The sequence below is a fragment of the Alligator sinensis genome, unplaced genomic scaffold (genome assembly GCF_000455745.1).
Source record: "Alligator sinensis unplaced genomic scaffold, ASM45574v1 scaffold917_1, whole genome shotgun sequence".
NCBI lineage: Eukaryota > Metazoa > Chordata > Crocodylia > Alligatoridae > Alligator > Alligator sinensis.
The window spans coordinates 2,688,667-2,703,320 of record NW_005841988.1 but is presented as its reverse complement, the minus strand read 5'-3'; the positions used below and the strand labels follow the sequence as shown (position 1 = coordinate 2,703,320).

General features: G+C 48.8%; 1 protein-coding gene across 3 annotated transcripts in view; it reads left to right on the top strand.

The window, feature by feature from the left end:
* The window catches only part of CCDC171 (coiled-coil domain containing 171), a 323,890-nt gene that overhangs the window by 83,241 nt on the left and 225,995 nt on the right, over window positions 1-14,654 (top strand). For all 3 annotated transcript variants that reach the window (XM_014518841.2, XM_014518840.2, XM_006021333.2), the window contains exon 10: window positions 6,840-6,978. In XM_014518841.2, the coding sequence (XP_014374327.1) occupies window positions 6,840-6,978 (139 nt within the window). The remainder of the gene's footprint in view (window positions 1-6,839; window positions 6,979-14,654) is intronic.

The window sequence follows — 14,654 nt, the reverse complement described above, 5'->3', positions numbered from 1 at the left end:
CCCCCCCCAACTGCTGTGGCTGAAGCAGTAGCCAGAGTCTTCAGTCTCCTCTCTCCCTTCTCCAGCTTCCACTTCCCTGCCCCAACCCCAGGGTGGAGCAGTGTGGTGTGATACAGCTGACAGTGCTGGGGGAGCTGGCAGCCTGGGGTGCTGGGCATGGTGCAGCAGAGGAGCCCACAGCCAGGAAGCTGAGTGAGGTTGGGGCCACGTATGGTGCATCTGGGTGGTGTGGAGTGGGGCATGGTTCTCACACATATGATACGCTGTCTCCAGCAGCAAAGAATTTGAACAGCCCTGCTCTCTAGGTGAGGCTTTAAGATATTTAAATAGGTGTTTTGATTGTTTCTGTTCCTTCCCGCCACCAGCAGTGACAAATTTAAGAACAGTTCCAGATATTTGGAACCTTTCTTTTGGTAGTGTCTAGTTACTAGATCTAGGCAGAGTTGTGTTGTGCATACTTTGTGTTTATAGGTAAATAATTAAGGCGTTATTGTTACTTGGTTGGTATTGTGGGCACCAATATGGAAGAATTTGTGGCAGTCTGAAGATTAAGAACTACATTTTAAGCTTGGTGCTTCTTGCATTTTTCACCTTTCCTGTCAGTGGTTTGTCATCTACCTTGTATGTCTTCTGGGAAAGAGATTTTCCTCTAAGTTCTCAATTTGTAATATATTTACTTTATTTGCAAAAAAGGAGAGGTAGGAGAGCAGTGGCGACACTTAGGAGGTGCATCGGAGTGCACATGCACCCCCTGAGAGGGCCTGTGCACCCCCTGTCGGGCTACATTCCCTGTTTAGCCGTCAGGCAGGGGGGGCAGGCAGGAGCACCCGTGCCCCCTCTGCAAGTGCTGGCAAAAGTGGGTGCCGCTTTCGGAAATGGCTGTGGGACTTGGTGAGTGAGATCAGCTGTGGCCCCGGTTAGTGTGACTGGCCGCTGGGGGACCCCCAGTCAGTGAGATTGGCTGGTGGGAACCCCTTCCCCCTGGTCACTGACTGGTCAGAGGGGTCACGTGCCCCTCCTGACTCGAGAGGCATCAGTCACCCATGTAGGAGACTCTACAAGCTTCATTCCTTTAGATGGTACTTGAAGCTAAACTTGCTATGTTGATCTCTTTCCCCTCCCTACCCCCCACATCTCCACACTGTCTGGAGCTGCAGCATGCCCCAATCCCCACTCTAACTTGGGACCTGCCAGTCACATCTACAGCTTACACCAGCACTTGCTCAGTGCAGCAGAAGCAGCCCTGGGTGGGCGCTGGCACCAACTGTAGGCATGGCCAGCAGGTTCCAGTTGGGGATCAGGGCATCTGCCTGGGTCCCCAGCTGACACTATTGTGTCAGCACTGGGTGGAAACAGTCCCACCCACCTGGCACCACACAGTGGTTGAAGATGGAGCCACCAGCTGCCCCTGGACTGAATCCCATGATTTTGTGGCTGGATACAATCAGTTGGTGGCCTGGATCCAGCCTGTGAGCTGTATTTTGCCCACCCCTTTGCTAGATAGCTTTTTATACCAGGGGTGTCAAACTCATCTGGCACCACTGGCCAGGTAAGTGGCATGGGGCTGGTCTGTGGCCAGCATACCTGATCCAGTGGCTGCTTTGGCTGCTTCAGCCAGTCTGGGACATGCACCGTGGATGGCATGGATCCCAGAGTGGCTGGAATGGGAGCCACATGCAACGCAGTCCAGCTGGAGCAGCAGCAGCTCTGCTGGCATGTGTGGCTGCCCCAGCAGCTCTGTGACTGCTGTGCTTGCTCTAGCAAGTCCCGGACCTACACTGCATGCAGTACTTGTGAGTGCCACGCGCAGCGTGGGTCCTAAACTGGCTGGACAGGGCACGCTGTGTGTGTGGTGTACTCTGAGTGGGCACTGCAAGTTGTGCTGTCTGGCTGGGGCAGCCACTGTGTACAGCAAGGCTGCTGCTCTGGCTAGACAGCCCCACATGCAGTGCCTGTTCCAGCTTCTCTGTGATATGCGCTGCACACAGTGGGTCCTAAACTGGCTAGAGCCAGCTGCTGGCTCAGGTATGCTGGGGGAGGAGGTGAAAGGATGGGATGGGAGGGGTCTGTGGGCCAAATCTGGCCACAAGACCCTCTGCCCCCCCAGGTCATAGGCCCTTTTTGGATCTGATCAGATCCAGGGGCAGCCCTGGGGCCGGATGGCAGCTCTCCATGGGCTAGATATGGCCCACAGGCCATATGGTCCTGCCAGTGTTGCCTGCAGGCCAACACTAGGAATAAACACCATACATAAGCATTGTGCTGTTGTTGTTCCGGTCATTGCGTGAAGATCTTGTGGGTTATAAATATAAGGGGGGGAAAAAAGGCTCTGAATAGATTTGGACAAGTGTGAACTCAATAGAGATGCATTATGCTAATGTTTGGTAAGTTGTGACGAAAGCTATCCATCTCCTAGCAATGAATGTAGCTATGGTCATAATATATTAGGATTTGTACCCAGTTACAGAAGTGAAGGAACTGAATCTGTTTCATCAAGGTGAAAGCAAGCTGTGAGGTAGTGCTGGATATAAACATGTATTTCAATCCTTAAAATTGGCCTGTCACCATTTAGATCCATTTTTTGTTCTAGAGAGTGAAGAGGTGTGGAAGAGGCACAGAGGTTTGATTTCCTCCAATCCCACTCCTTGCTTCTGGAATCTTTTTTCAGTAGCCAAGAGGAAATGAGAGACAACTGAGTCTACTATCTTTTCCACTGCCTGAGATCTTCTCTCTGTCTTTCAGATACTTAGATCTGTAATTCAAGGACAGTTTCAATGGCAGGTTCAACTTCATTCATCCAGGTTGGATTCAGACAACAGGACTCCTTTTGGGCCACATTTGGATACGGCAGCAGTAGGGTGAGCAGTGGCAAGGATTAATGCATTACATGTGCATTGCCAACAAAGCTCCATGCTTCAGATTTTGGCAGCAGGCCCTGCCCCGGAATTCCAGCTCCACAGGCCACACACCATGACTCTGAAGGCTAGATTCAACCTTTGGGCCATAAGTTTGACACTCCTGCCTTTAACATTTAGAAAATGAATTTTCTCACGTTCAAAGAACGTTAAGAAAATATTCTTAAATTGTTCTGTTACTTGCATTATTTTGATTAATTATAGAACTTGTTCACTGATCATATATTTTTTTTTTAATGTCAGTTTTCCTAATAGTTTTTAAAGACTGTTTTATTTCTTTTTCTGACCAGGGTACAAGATATTTTTTTTTTTTTGACAGCCCTTTCATTAGTCCTTAGCCTCCTGCCGCTGCTTTGGAATGAGCAGCTATTGGGTCCTAGAGCAGCAGGAGAGAGGGAGGGAAATGGAGCTAGAGAAAAGCTGCTGCCAGGTCTGGGCTAGAGAAGTCCTGGGGCAGGAGGATAGGGGCATGTACTGAGTCTCCAAACCCAGCAGCAACCTTTCTCAGATCCCTTCTCTAAAGAACCCTGTCCCTGCTATAACTGCTACAGAGCCAATCCATAGATGAAGGCCTCAGTGAGTAGGGCTGGTCCATGTTCTCAGCCCACCAGCTCTTCTTACACTGTAAGCAAGAGTGAAAATTGTGGAAATGAAATAAATTCAGGTTGATCCAGAGTGCATCCTGCAGGTGCCAGTATCCCATGATACAAATCAATTTGCAGGAATTGGCAATATTGCATATGTAAATAATAGAATATTTTCTAATGGTTACAGCATGGGACTTGTCTGTCAAAGTCTGTCTTTTATTGACATCTTTATTGACCTTGGGCCCTCTGGGTCCCTTTTCTACACAGTTGTAAAATGGAAATAATGTTTACATAAATAAGGGAGATGCGAGTCTTGATGCTTGAGTTGGTTTGAGGCTGATTTGAATGTGCTCTGGGAACACGTACTTTAATAACTTAAGAATAAAAATAAAACTACATAGAATTAGACCACATTGTCATTATTGTTTAAACATCTGTTTGGAATTTTGTGAATCATTAAAATGTTTATACCATGCAGGTCCAAATAGCCAACAGCCAGACTGAACAATACACTTTGTAGAGGTGTTTTGGGTGCTACTGTTGCATTCTAATTTACAATTAGTCGAGACATCATGTGGTCTTAAAGCAGTTTCAGGCTAATGGAACTGGGGTGAATTTTATTTGCTAAATGTAACTTAAACAATGACCACCAAAACAATTGATTCTTCTATAATTCACCCTAATTCAGTTGATGAATCTTTCAGGCCATTATAAGAAAAAAATGCAGAAAACTCCTATTTTTACATTGTAATTATTCATTTTAGTGTAAGAATAAATAGATAAATACGGAATTACATTCAGCTGTATTAAATCTAACACTTGTTGGATCAGTATCAGGACCGTTATCTAGTTGTACAGATCTGGTTTTACCTTGAAAACTCAAGAAAGTTTTTGCATAATGATGATAAACATTTATTGCTTTAATTCTTTTGACATAAGTCTGGAAAGAAATGAGAGAAGCAGAATATATGTGTGGTAAACTTTACCTTAGGGAGGAGTAGTTTTTTTTGTCTAGAATTGCTTTAGGAAACATGTTTTTATTATGGCTAATCAACTTTTTTAGATAAACTAACACTAATAGGATATAAATTTTACAATTATGGTACAAGTAGATTTGGAAACACTGCTCTATTTTAGAATGTAACCTTTTATTAATTATAAAAAATAATGTTTAGTGGGAGGGTTAAGCTCTTGCAAAGAATTAAAAAAAACAAAACTGGGCTAGACCATCCCTCCCATGATGTGGTATACATATTTGCTGGAGCTAATTGGTCTTAGTTTTTGGTGCAACAAGAAAATATCCGCAATCAAGATATCAATTATTAAACCAAATAGGTAAGAGTCAGGAATCACTTGTACTGAAGTAGCTAAATAATACGGCTCTATATCTTCATACTATTTTTGATCTGGATTTTTTTTATTGATTGTTTCAGCAGCAAGGCTTTTAGTAGTTAAATATGTTTATAGTAAAAGTAAGGCCTTGGCTAGGAGTGGAAAGTGGGAGTTCTCCCTTGGGACCTGTTAGTCAAAGTCAAACTGGAAGTGTGATGATAAAATTTTTAAAAAATAGCCCCTTGCCAGAGTTTTTTCTTCTCAGGTACCTGTTAGTGTCCAAGTTTTTTTTTTGTTTTGTTTTTGTTTTCAGTGATGCAGTGGAGAAAGTTGCATGTGAGCATGTAGTGTTCTCCTTGTCAGCACCTTTAAATGTCTTCCATGTTTCTCTCCTCTGAGGGAGGGAGTCCTGCTTATCAGTCACTCATCTCCCATTGTACTTTGTTGCAGAGGCCTATGCGTCACAGGAATTACAGTTTCTTCTGAGTTAAGAGGGAAGGGACTTAATCCATAGGCACCTCAAGGCTTGAGTCCTAAGCACTGGGTGCTGTCCTTCTCGGTTCCCTCTAAATCTGTTAACTGTCACCATAGAACTATTTCTCCTCTAAGATATATTCCCTTTTGTCCCACAACTCTGTTGCAGCTGCACCTTTGGGAGAGATTAGCATCACCCAGAGCAGAGTTTCCCAATCGGTGTGCCGTGGCATTTTGGCTTGTAGCCACGCCCCGCACCTGGCTGGAACCACACCCTCTGCCTGTTGCTGCTGGGACAGCCAGACAAATGTGGGTCATGGCTCCAGCCAGTGATACAACGCCGCTCATCACCCGATCCCCCTCCTTCCTTCCTTCCTCCCCCTGGCTCCACAGTGTTTGGCAACTCGCTACCCCCTTTGCCCCCCGCTCGGCCAGGATGCCATGGGGGAGTCCATGCAAGTGTGCCACAGGGTGAAAAGGGTTGGGAAATGCTGACCCAGAGGATTCTATCCATCATGTTAAGGGAGCTGGTATCTGATTTACCATATTTTATTACAGTATTATATTTACCTTAACAGATGTCAAACCCAGAATTGTAGAAAATTGTGAGAACTGAATCTGAATGTTTGTATTTTGGAGGGTGTTTTTGTAAAGAGAACTATGGCCTGTTAATTGTTGGCATGCTAATTGGATACAAACACATTTAAAGATGGAAGAGAGAAGAGGAGTGAGAGCAAGAGGGTGCACACTAGTACCCTCTTAAGCCAAAAAAGAGCAACAAGTAAGCCTATTACACAAAAAAGTAAAATGATTCCCTGGGTGGGCTGCCAGAAATACATTCAGCTGCCTTTATGGCTGCTTAAAATACACATTTTTTTTGGTTAAAAGACAAGTGTAAAAAGTTGCAAACAAATCAAGGGCAAGATAAAAGTCTGAAAGTAGAGGGAATAAGAATTGATTTCTTTCACTCAAAGCACTTTTTTGTACCTGAAGGAAACAAGTTAGGAGAAGAGACAGTGAGATGAGGGTCCCACTGTCCCTGTCATTTACAGTCATGCTATGTTTATGATTGTTTGAGCATCTGTTTAGCATTAAAATCTTATGCCCTGCAATGTAGAGAAGAACATAACAAGACATCATAGAGACACACTTTAGGTGCTACTAGTACACTTTAATTCAAGACTGGTTAGGTAAGACTTGATTCTCATTCAGTCTCTAGGCACTGAGCTAACTGAACTGTGGTGAATTTTCCTCTTTTAATATAATCTAGAGGCCCCATCAAGACTAGCAAACTTGCTTTATTTTTTACTTCAGGCATAATGTAGGTACCTCTGTTTTAAGGGGAGGTACCATGTCTTTAAGATTTCATTTGAGGGGCATGGATTTTTTTTTATTTTAAAAAAAGAAGGAAAAAAACGGAAAGACAGCCTTCAAAGCTTTATAGCATGTAAGTGTCATGTAAACTACATCTGTCAGTTCTGTTTAGAAAGATATATTTGAAAAACCTGTTCTAACACTAGAAACTTTTCAGGTTAGAAAGAGAGTACTTTTCTACAAACAAGCAACTAAGCGAAGAGATCAAGGAAAAGAAGAAAGTAATTACAGACCTCTCTGTGAGACTTCAGGATAATGAAAAACATTGCCAAGAATTACAGGAAGATCTTGCAATGGTAAGAGAGAAGTCCTATGACATTAATTTCATTGGACCAAAAGGTGATAATGACTATGTAAAAAAGACCAAACAAACAAAAAAAAACCCAAACACCCAAAAAACAAAAACAAAAAACTGAAGAAGGATGTGCATATGGTAAGAGTTGACCTATGATGCATTCAAAAGCTTTGCCACAGTTTGGTTCTTCAGTTCTGGCCAAGTTATTTTGCTTCAGTGCCTTAGTTTTACCCTTGGTAAAACATCCCTAACTTGCAGTGTTAGAAGAAACTATTTGAAAATGTATCTTAAATGGTTTCATTCATTGTATTGTTTTGCTTGTTATGCAATCACTTTGTTTTAACACAGGTTATTAATTATGAATAGCAAATGGATTATCATAAACTTTGTAAAAAGGAGGGACAGTGTGATTGATGGATCTTTCCTTTGGTTCCCTTTCTCTTCCCCATCCTCATTCCTGTTCCCCCTTTTACTCAATTTTCACTTACACACCTCCACTGTGGCTTATTTCTCTGAAAATATCTATGGTGTTAGAATGATTTATGATAGCTTCTTGTAGTTTCAGGTATATACTTCATTTAGTTTTGGAAGTCTTTGACTTCTTACTTGGGTAGTACTTCTAAGTTCTTTTTATTTGTCCTGTCAAGTCATCTCCTTGTTGTTTTTACTGATGCAGAATGTGCCCGCCTCCGCTCTAATAGGTGCTCTCGCGCAGCCTTCGTCCAGGCCAAAGATCTTGTCTGCCCTGGGCTTGCGGGTGGACCTCACAGGCTACCCCTGCTGACGTCAGGAGGACCCCTTAACTCCCCTGCCACGACTTGAAATGGAATTTCAGTGGGGGGTCCCCACTTGGGGCAGCCTCCAGGGCCGTCGTGTTTCCCGGCGGGCACTCTCGGGGCTCCGTCCTCCCCTACACCCCGGCCACTCGCCACCTTAAGCTCTCCCTCTTCTGGCTTCCATGGTGTCCTCGACCTCCCACTCTCTTGCTCCCGACTTGTTGGCCGTCTGTAAAGATCTTCAGGCTCGACGTACAGCCTACTGGGGTCGCCAGCCCAACCCTTCCACCTCAGCTCCTACTATCCTAACCTAGCCACCCTGTGACAGTGTGTGCCTATCCCACCACCAGGTTCTCTAAACTAATTTGACCTGGGGGCCCGCGAGGGGACTCCTGGTCTCTGGACCGTGTGGTTTTTTTTCCTTTCCGGATTCAGGTCCCACCGCCCAGGTAGCTCCCGGGGTTGCCGGATCCCTTCCGCCTCGCCAGGCCACCGGGACCACGAGGTTGGTTGTTCGTCCCTGCTTCGGGACTCAGTCCGTTTGCTAATTCTGCCCCCAACGGGGACCCGTTGGTCCTGCCCCGGTGTTACCTCGCAAAGGATCCCTCTGCAGGTGCTGCTGCCATCTCAGCAGTGGGGGTGACTGTTACTCTCCCCGCCGATGTGGCACCAGATTTCCTCCCCGGGTCTGCTGTCAGTCCCCCTGCCAGCTCCTCCTTCAGCTCTACTGCCAGTGATGCAGCCGGTTCCTTCACCGGCTCTGCTGCCAGTCACCCAGCCAGCTCCTTCTCCGGCTCTGCTGCCGGTGATGCAGTCGGTTCCCTCACCGGCTCTGCTGACAGCCTCTAAGCCGGCTTCTCCACCAGCACTGCTGCCAGTTGTGTGGTCAGCTCTCTCGGGGCCTGCTCTGGCCCTGCCCCTTGTCTGCCCCGCAGCCGAGTGCGGCAGCTGATCCCCTCCACACAAGGGCTTGCTCCTTCGATCTCCTCCCGTCAGCCGCCCTGCTGCCTCGTCGGGGCCACTTTTTATCTCTTCCGGGCAGCGTCCTCCACCCCCGCTGCTCTGCCGCAGCCGAATAAACGCCCGGCTGATCACCCGCGCCGGCGTATTCAGCGTGTGTGCCTCCTCTGGCTCTTCCAGCTCTACGGGAGGTAAGTGGGACTCTTTGCTGCCCCGGGGTTCTTTTGTCGCCCCAGCTCCCCTGGGGGACAGAATTTGGCATGTGGAAGCATAGATCTCTACTGGGTTATTTTCTGTAACTTTTCTTTTGCTGTCCAGCCAATGCTGGTTCTAGGTCTAGGCTAAACACGTGTCCATCTAAACTGCCATACAGCATGGCGGGGACCAAAGATCTACTATCTGGCAAACCTCTCTTCCTGTTGCTTTGGGGGAAGGGTGTGTATGCAAGTGTATGCATAAGTACATCTATACTTGGACATTTGAAGCTGGCTGGCTGACAGGCAGCTAGTTGTCTCCTGTTTTCAAACTGCTGGTCAGCAGGCCACTTCTTGCAAGACTGGTAGGGAGGTAAGTGTCATCTGTTCCCTGCTGCCAATAGGTGTCACACTAGTCAGTAAACAACAGCTTGGGCCTGCATCAAAAGAATCGTTTGGCTCTTTGCAGGTATCTACTAGCTTATCAAAGAAAAGGTTTAAGGGATGAGTTGATTGCAGCATATCTCTGGGAAGAAAATGTTGATTTCATAGTCATTAGGGCTGGAAGGGACCTCAGAAGATCATCAAGTCCAGCCTCCTGCCCTAGGGGCAGGAAGTCAGCTGGGGTCGTAGGATTGCAGCAAGATAAACATCCAATTTTCTCTTGAAGGCATTCAAAGTAGGTGCTTGAACCACCACCAATGCCAGGCTGTTCCAGTCCTCGGGGGCTCGGACAGTGAAGAAATTCTTCCTTATGTCCAGCCTGAAATGGTCTTGCAGGAGTTTATAACCGTTAGACCTTTTTGTTCGTTGGGGCGCTCTGGTGAATAAATGTTTCCCCAGATCCTGGTGGACACCCTTCACAAACTTACAGGTGGCCATCAGATCTCCCATGAGCCTGCGCTTATCCAGGCTGAAAAGTCCCATAACTCTCGGCCTGTCATCATAAAGTCTGTTTTCCTGACCTCTGATCATGCGTGTGGCTCTCCTCTGGACTCTCTGAAGCTTCTCCACATCCTTTTTGAATTGTGGAGCCCAAAACTGGATGCAGTACTCCAGCTGCGGCCTCACCAAGGCCGAGTACAAGGGGAGAATGACATCCCAGGATTTTCTTGAGAAGCATCTATGGATGCAAGCCAGCGTCTTGCTTGCTTTACTAGCTGCAGCATCACATTGAAGGCTCATGTTCATCTTGTGGTCAATCATGACCCCCAAGTCCCTTTCATCTGTAGTGCTGACCAGCATAGCACTGCTGAGCCTATAAGCACGCTGCAGGCTTTTCCTCCCAAGTTGGAGAACTTTGCATTTTTCGGTGTTGAACACCATCAGGTTCTCATCCGCCCATTTCATGAGCTTGTGAAGATCAGCCTGGATCACCCTCCTGTCCTCAGGTGTGGATGCTTTCCCCCAGAGTTTGGTGTCGTCAGCAAACTTGGCCAGTCTGTTTCTGACACCAATGTCCACATCATTGATGAAGATGTTAAACAGTATAGGCCCTTGGACAGAGACTTGAGGGACCCCACTGGTGACCGCGCAGCAAGACAATTGACTTCAGTCAACCACCACCCTCTGGATCCTATCGCAGAGCCAATTCCCCAGCCAGTGGATCGTGGCGAGGTCGAGGCCACAGTTAGCCAGTTTTGCCATTAGGTGATCATGGGATACCAGATTGAAGGCTTTTTTTTAAAGTCAAGATATACAACATCAATCTCTTCCCCCTTGTCCAGGTGATAGATCATCTGGTCGTAAAAGGAAATGAGATTGGTCAAGCAAGACCTACCCACAACAAACCCATGCTGGGTATCCCTCAGGATATTGCCATCAGCTAGTCTGTTAAGGATGGCCTCTTTAATCTTTTCCAAGGCCTTCCCCTGGATAGAGGTCAGGCTGATGGGCCTGTAGTTTGCCGGATCTACTTTCCTCCCTTTCTTTAAGATTGGCATGACATTGGCCTTCTTCCAATCTTTAGGCATGTCACCAGAGCACCAGGAGTTCTCAAAGATCCATGCCAGGGGCTGAGCTATGATGCTTGCCAGCTCCTTAAGTACCCTTGGGTGTAAACCATCAGGGCCGGCTGACTTGAAGGTATCCAGCCTGTCAAGGTGTTCCTTCAGAAGGTCAGCTTTGATGGAGGGCAAGGAATCTCCATCATCCAGGCCTCCCTGACCCACAGTGAGCAGGGGCAACCCATGGGACTGGTGGAAAAACTGACACAAAGTACCCATTTAGCAAGTTTGCTTTTTCATGGGCATCGGTTGTCAGTTGTCCCATCTGGTTTAGCAGGAGTCCAATGTTGCCTTTGCTTTTCCTCCTGCTCCCCACATATCTAAAAAAGGACTTTTTATTGTCCTTGATATTTGTAGCTAGCTGGAGTTCCATCTCAGCCTTGGCTTTCCTGGTTTGCTCTCTGCAGGTCTGGACCAGAGCAGAGTATTCCTTCTCGGCAGTGGTTCCAGTCCTCCCTCCTTTGTAGGTCTTCCTTTTAAGACGCAGAAGGTCCGTCAGTTCCCTGGAGAGCCAAGGGGGCTGCTGTGCCCTTTTGCTGCCTTTCTTCCGAGATGGGATGGACTTTGCTTGTGCATTCAGGATTGCTCCCTTGAGGAGCAACCACTTGTCCTGAACTCCCCTCCCCTTTGGGTTGTGGCCCTTTAGGGCCTCACTGACAAGCCTCCTTAGTTTGTCAAAGTCAGCTTTCTTGAAGTCAAGGACTTCTGTATTACTGACCGACTTGCCAGCTTTTCGGCAGATGGTGAAGGTGATCAGCTCGTGGTCACTGTCACCCAGCTTCCCTTCGATCATTAGGTCGCTGCTTAGGTCATCCCCAGTTGCCAGTATGAGGTTGAGCAGCGCTTTACCTCTCGTTGGCCCGTAGACTTCCTGCGTCAGAAAGAGGTCATCCACACAGAAGAGAGAGCTTTACTACCGCTTGGATTTGGGTGAGCTCTCCTCCCATGAGATATCTGGGCAGTTGAAGTCTCCCATGACAACCATGCACCGGGAGTGCACGGCCTCAGCCAATTCCCTGGCAAACTCCTGGTCAAAGTCTTGACCCTGGGTAGGGGGTCTGTAGTACACTCCCACCACAGTATCCCCTGTACCGTGTTCCCCACAGATTTTAACCCAGAGGGTCTCAAGTCACCCACCATGGGTGCCAATGTCAGCTTGCAGGGACACGTAGCTTTCCTTGACATTGAGAGCTACATCCCTTCCCCTATTGTCCACTCAATCCCTCCTGTACAGGGTATGGTCACCCAGTCATGGGTGGAGTACCACCAGGTCTCCGTTATCCCTATGACATCATAGTTATTTGTGTTTAGCAGGAGGACAAGTTCCTCCTGTTTATTCCCCAAGCTCCTGGCATTTCTGTATAGGCAAGCAGGTGTCCACTTGGGGGGGCCCTTGCCCTGCCTACAGATTGTTCCAGGGCTGTGGGCAGATTTGGGTTCCCTTTAATGCCTTGGCCTGCTGGTTTTGCAAGGGTTGGTCAGCGGGCCAGCAGTGGCAGTAGCCCCCCCATCCCCTGGCAGGCTTAGTTTAAAGCATGGTGGAGCGGGTCAACCAGTCTGGCTGAGAAGAGCCTCCTCCCTAGCAGAGAGAGGTGGAGGCCATCCCTTCCCAGCAGCTTACTGCCTCTCTTACCAAAGATGCTACAGGCCACCTTGGTTAGTGGCCTATAGTATATACCTAGTCAGGTCTCTCTTGCTGTGCCTCTCCTGGAGCTTGACCCAGAGGGTTTCAAGCTGTTCTTTTTTGAGGCTGACATCGGCCTGTAGGGAGGTGTACTGCAGAGAGGTGTACTGCTCCTTCACATAGAGGGCAACACCCCCACCTTTCTTCCCTACCCGATCTGTTCTGTGAAGACCATAGCCCTTTATGGCTATGCTTTAGTCGTGAGAGGAGTCCCACCAGATTTCCGTGATCCCTCCTAGATCATAGTGCCCAGTGGAAAGCAGGAGGACAGGCACTTAAGTCCTTCTACTGAGGTCACTGCCCACCTGTTGCATTGAAGGGGAGCTGTTTTCTCAGCTCCCATAAGAGTGGCTTGCTTGGTTTCATTGTCAGTGGTGCTTTCCTGTATATTGGTCCCTGGGTAGGCTCCAGTTAGTTTCCCCATCCCCCTGGGATCTTATTTTAAAGCCCCTATCTAAGAGATTAGATCTAAGAGACTGTCCATCCTGGCTGAGCAAAGGGACTTACCTTTCCACGTGAGGTGGATGCCATCTCTCCTTAGGAGTCCTCTGTCCTTGAAGTGGTTCTGTGGTCATAGAAGCTGAAGCCTCCTTGGTGGTACTACCATCAGAGAAGCTGGTTCACCTCATCAATGCATTCTTGCCTCCTTCAACCGTGGCCTGCAGCAGAATGCACAGAGTAAAAAAACTACCTGAGCCCCTGATCCTTTAAGCCCAGCTCCCAGAGCCTTGCAGTCACTCATGACGTGATCTGGATTGCTCCTGTCCTCATTTGTTCCCACATGGATAAGGAGCATGGGATGGTAATATGTGGGCTGGACAAGCGTAGGGACCGTCTCTGACATCATGGATCCGTGCCCCAGGAAGACAGCACACCTCCCGTGCTTTGGGATTTGGGCTGCAGATGTCTCCCTCCATTCCTCTCAGCAGGGACTCACCTAGTACGATTACCCGACGTCTTCTCCTCCGGTTGCTCTGTTGCCTCACAGCCTGCCTGGTGGTAGCTGTGGGTGTGGCCTCTATTGCTGTACTCTCCGTTGCTGCATTCACTCCCAGCGATGCCAGGGCCCCAAATTGGGCTGTCCATGTCAGGTCCCTCTTGTGTTGCCATCCTGCCATTTGAGTGATCCTGCAAAGAATGGACTGCTCTGGTCCCCCACATCACCTTGGGGAGCGAGGAGGCAACGTGGTGTCAGGGCCTGGGAGAGGAGCAGTGTCCTGGAGCCAGCGGAGCCTCACTGGGGCAGGCAGCGGCTCCTCCCTGAGGTAAGGCAAGGCAGGGATGGAGGCTGGGGTGGGGGGCTGGTGCAGGCTCCATTGCCTCTGGGGAAATGCTCCACTCCCCAGCCATGATGCAGGGGAGCAGAGCACTTCCCTGGAGCCGGCAGAGCCTGTGCCAGGCTCTGGCTCCAGCCCCCAGCCCCTGGATCTGACTCTGGCCTCCGGCTCCAGCCCCTGGGCCCCGGCTCCAGCCACCAGCCCCTGGTCCCAGCCCCTGGCTTCCAGCTTCTGGCCCAGCCCCTGGCCCATCAGCCCCCTTTGGTAAGTGTCCCACACCAGACCAAGGCGGTGTGCTCACGAACCACTGCTACTTAGAGGGAACATTGCTCACCTACCCCTCCAGTGTCTCAATCTGGGCACACGTGGGACAGGTGAGGGGACTTCTGGCCATCCTGCTGCCCCAGAGGACCCGCCAGGCAACCCCTACAGGCAGGGGGCCCGGGTGCTGCCTGTGGCAGAAATGCCACTGTCAGTGCCCCTCTCCAGAGATCTGTCTCTGCCAGCCTGAGAGGTTGCGGTTGAATCCCTCACGGCGGGGATCTCCCACCTTGTCTGCATGACAAAAGCCTGGCGCCTGGGAGGCGATGCTTTGGTCACCTGGGCGGGGTGGGGAAAGCCCGGCCCTGCGCGCGGGCTCAGGTAACCAGGGATGCTTGGCAGATTGGTTGGTTTGTAGCCAGTATTGGCAGCTTCGATTGGACCAGGCTGCTGAGGGCAGAGAGGGTATTTAAAGGCCTGGGCCAGGAAGAAGGGCAGCCATTAGACATGTGGTCATGC